Source organism: Marmota marmota, unplaced genomic scaffold (assembly GCF_001458135.2).
Source record: "Marmota marmota marmota unplaced genomic scaffold, marMar, whole genome shotgun sequence".
Lineage (NCBI taxonomy): Eukaryota > Metazoa > Chordata > Mammalia > Rodentia > Sciuridae > Marmota > Marmota marmota.
Genome location: NW_026000240.1, coordinates 17,679,790 through 17,683,337, shown reverse-complemented (window position 1 = coordinate 17,683,337; position 3,548 = coordinate 17,679,790). Strand labels below are relative to the sequence as shown.

General features: G+C 56.0%; 1 protein-coding gene across 2 annotated transcripts in view; it reads left to right on the top strand.

Annotated features, from left to right (window-relative positions):
• Positions 1 to 79: 79 nt before the first annotated feature.
• The window catches only part of Zic1 (Zic family member 1), a 7,664-nt gene continuing 4,195 nt past the window's right edge, over positions 80 to 3,548 (top strand). Inside the window, exons 1-2 of one of the 2 annotated variants that reach the window (XM_048794128.1) lie at positions 80 to 145; positions 496 to 1,807. In XM_048794128.1, the coding sequence (XP_048650085.1) occupies positions 826 to 1,807 (982 nt within the window). In that variant the 5' untranslated portion in view covers positions 80 to 145; positions 496 to 825. The other variant, XM_015487298.2, reaches the window with a different exon arrangement.

Here is a 3,548-nt window from a genome sequence, read left to right as displayed (position 1 = left end):
GCACCAATCCGCGCCCGCGTCGGCAGCACGTGACACCTCCCCCTGCTCCCATTCATCAAGGGGGGGACGGTGTCGTCCTTTCAATTCATTTATCTGCAGGAATGATTGCTGCTATCAGTCTCGCGCTCACCGCCCGGCTGAGGAGGTGAAAGTTTCTCCCCAGGAAGATAAACCGCAAAAGACAATATTGTGCATGATTTGCGCCTTTTCTTTGGCTTTTTCTCCCCCCCCCTTTTTTTTGCAAAAAGCGGAGAGGGGAAAAAAGGAGAGTGAAGGAGCGAGGAGGCGAGCCTGAGAGAAAGGAGAGAGAGAGAGTGAGAGAGAGAGAGAGAAAAGAAAGGGCGAGGGGCTAGTGGAGAAGTGAGGAGGGGCGCGCGGCGCGAGGCGAAGAGAGGGCGAGCAGTCGTAGCTCCGGCGCTCACATTCCTCTATGCCACAAATCCTGGAGGAAGTTTTTTTGGGGGGCTGAGATGTTCCATGTCTTTCCTCGGGCAGCCTTGATTCAAGGCCCTTTCGGCAGAGACTGAGCGGCGAGAAAGTGAGAGCCGGGCCGGCGGGGTTTGCGCGGCGGACACTGGAGCCCGCTTTACTCGCTGCCTGCGGCCGTCCGGCTTCCCCACGCTTGTCCGGGCGGGTGCCCGGACGCGCCGCGCCACTGCCTGCAGGCTAATACTTCGCTAGGTGGGTCGACTCCCCCTCCCTCCTCCTCTTCTTCCTCCTCTTCCTCCGCCTCCCGTTCCTCCTCCTCCTCCTCCCGATTTTCCCTCCTTGGCGGGCGAGGGTGGGGGGGGCGGGGGAGGCCGGGGCTTGCCCCGAGCAGCCACGATGCTCCTGGACGCCGGCCCCCAGTATCCTGCGATCGGTGTGACCACCTTTGGCGCATCCCGCCACCATTCGGCGGGAGACGTGGCCGAGCGAGACGTGGGCCTGGGCATCAACCCGTTTGCCGACGGCATGGGCGCCTTCAAGCTCAACCCCAGTTCGCACGAGCTGGCTTCGGCCGGCCAGACGGCCTTCACGTCTCAGGCACCTGGCTATGCGGCTGCTGCGGCCCTGGGTCATCACCACCACCCGGGCCACGTCGGCTCCTATTCCAGCGCAGCTTTCAATTCTACGCGGGACTTTCTGTTTCGCAACCGGGGTTTTGGAGACGCGGCGGCGGCAGCCAGCGCGCAGCATAGCCTCTTCGCTGCTTCAGCCGGCGGCTTCGGGGGCCCACACGGCCATACGGACGCCGCGGGCCACCTCCTTTTTCCCGGGCTTCACGAGCAGGCGGCGGGCCACGCTTCGCCCAACGTGGTCAACGGGCAAATGAGGCTCGGCTTCTCTGGGGACATGTACCCGCGGCCCGAACAGTATGGCCAGGTGACCAGCCCGCGATCCGAGCACTATGCCGCCCCGCAGCTGCACGGGTACGGGCCCATGAACGTGAACATGGCCGCGCATCACGGCGCCGGCGCCTTCTTCCGCTATATGCGCCAACCCATCAAGCAAGAGCTCATCTGTAAGTGGATCGAGCCAGAGCAGCTGGCCAACCCCAAAAAGTCGTGCAACAAAACTTTCAGCACCATGCATGAGCTGGTCACGCACGTCACTGTGGAACACGTCGGCGGCCCAGAGCAGAGTAACCACATCTGCTTCTGGGAGGAGTGTCCACGCGAGGGCAAGCCCTTCAAAGCCAAATACAAACTGGTCAACCACATCCGAGTGCATACGGGCGAAAAACCCTTCCCCTGCCCTTTTCCTGGCTGCGGCAAGGTCTTCGCGCGCTCAGAAAACCTAAAGATCCACAAAAGGACGCACACAGGTACGGAAACTGATGTAAGACACCCTTTCCCTAGTCCCGGGCCTGGTACCCGAAATCCGAAAGCCAGCGTCTGGGAAGCACACAAATCCAGCTGCGGTGCAGTCCCGGCATCAGGTTCTGGCAGGCAGGCAGCCAAGGTGTGCTCTGATTTTTAGTTAGGGGCTGGAAATTAGGGGTGGGGGAGGAATCGGAGAGAAGGCGGATGAAAAGGATGTGAGGATATAGATTTTTAAAACGAGGAATAAAAAGGGCCGGGAGAACAGGAAGCCAAGCCTTGCTTGGCAGAGCCCTTGACGCGCTGGAAGCCCGAAGAGGTGGCCGGCTCCGAGCTGCAGCAGACGCGCCTGCGGATCCAGCTGTAGGCAAATCTGCATGCTCGCTTGTGGCCAACATCCCTCTCCAAGACTTAATTAATGGAGGACTTTGCTAAAGGAAAGGGCTGAGAAAGTTGAAGTGATAGGGTTCAGGGATGTATAAAGAAACAAAACAGAAAGAGAAAGGGATGCGGGTGGGCGGGAGGAAGTAATTTAGGATTTTAGGAGGCTTTTTAGGTTCATGCCTAAGGAGAGGACACCAAATTTAGTACTGATGGGTTTGAGGGAAGGCTTGAGGGGCGAGGAGAGTCGGTGGAAGACGGAGGAAGACCTTTCTGTCGTTTAGATTCCATGGGGACTGTGTTTTTGTTTTTGTTTTTGTTTTTTTAAATACCGGATCCCCGCGTTGGCCTTTAAAAATAAAGACAAGTCGAAAACAGTTTAAGAAAAGAACAAAACAAAACAGAACTTCATGGCAACTCAAAACTACAGACTGGGACAGGCAGGACATTCTGGGCCTCTTCCACCCATGAGGTGGGGAATCCGCTCTCCTTTTCTATTTTGGTGTGCTCGGTGATGTCTGAGAACCGCGCTTGGAACTTTGGATTTAACACCCAAGTCAGGGAAGAACTTGGCGCGCCCAGCTCCCCACTTCCCAGATTATGTTATAAAATGTGAGTGTATGTAGGGGGTGGGGTGGGGGAGGCGAAGAGGGGGNATAATCTGCAAAGTTAAGGGACCCTATCCACCTGTGTTTTGGGGGGGGGGGGCATATATGGGAAACCTGATTGATTTGATTAAGTTAAAAAAATCAAGGCTACTGGTTACACTGAGAAGTCACACTTCTAGTAAAGAGAGGAGTGCAAGTGTGCTCCCAAGATCTTAAATTATAAACAGGAGGGGGACTAGGCAAGAAGGAAGCAAACTTCAAAAGAAGCAAATAACAAAAGCCTCCTTTGCTGCCCTTGAAGGGGGAAAAGGGGGAAAGAAAGAAAAGAAAGTTGCTGAATCGGGACATTCTGGAAGTGCCTTTGCTGTGTTTACCAGCCCCATCCCCGCCTCCTGCTCTCAGAGACGCTCTAAGTCTCTAGTCTATAATCGCTCAGTGGAGATCAGGTTTAAAGTAGGACCGGGGTGGGGTGGGGTTAAGAGGGAGAGAGGGAGAGGAGAGGAGAGAGAAGAGAAAGAGATGACTATGAGAAAGAAAAGAATTCGTGGCAAAAAAAATTTTTTTTCCGTGAGAAGAGGGAAAAAAAATTTGGCTAAAAAAAAGTTGCTACTCCTGGCAGCTCTGTTTGTCAAAAGGGGATGTCAAGCGCTTTACAATACCTGGGATTGATGAGGCGGGCGGGCCAATGAGCAGCGCGCGGCGTCTCGGCGCGCCCTCCGTTGGCGCGGCGGCTTCGGGCGGGGGGAGTGAGGGCGCA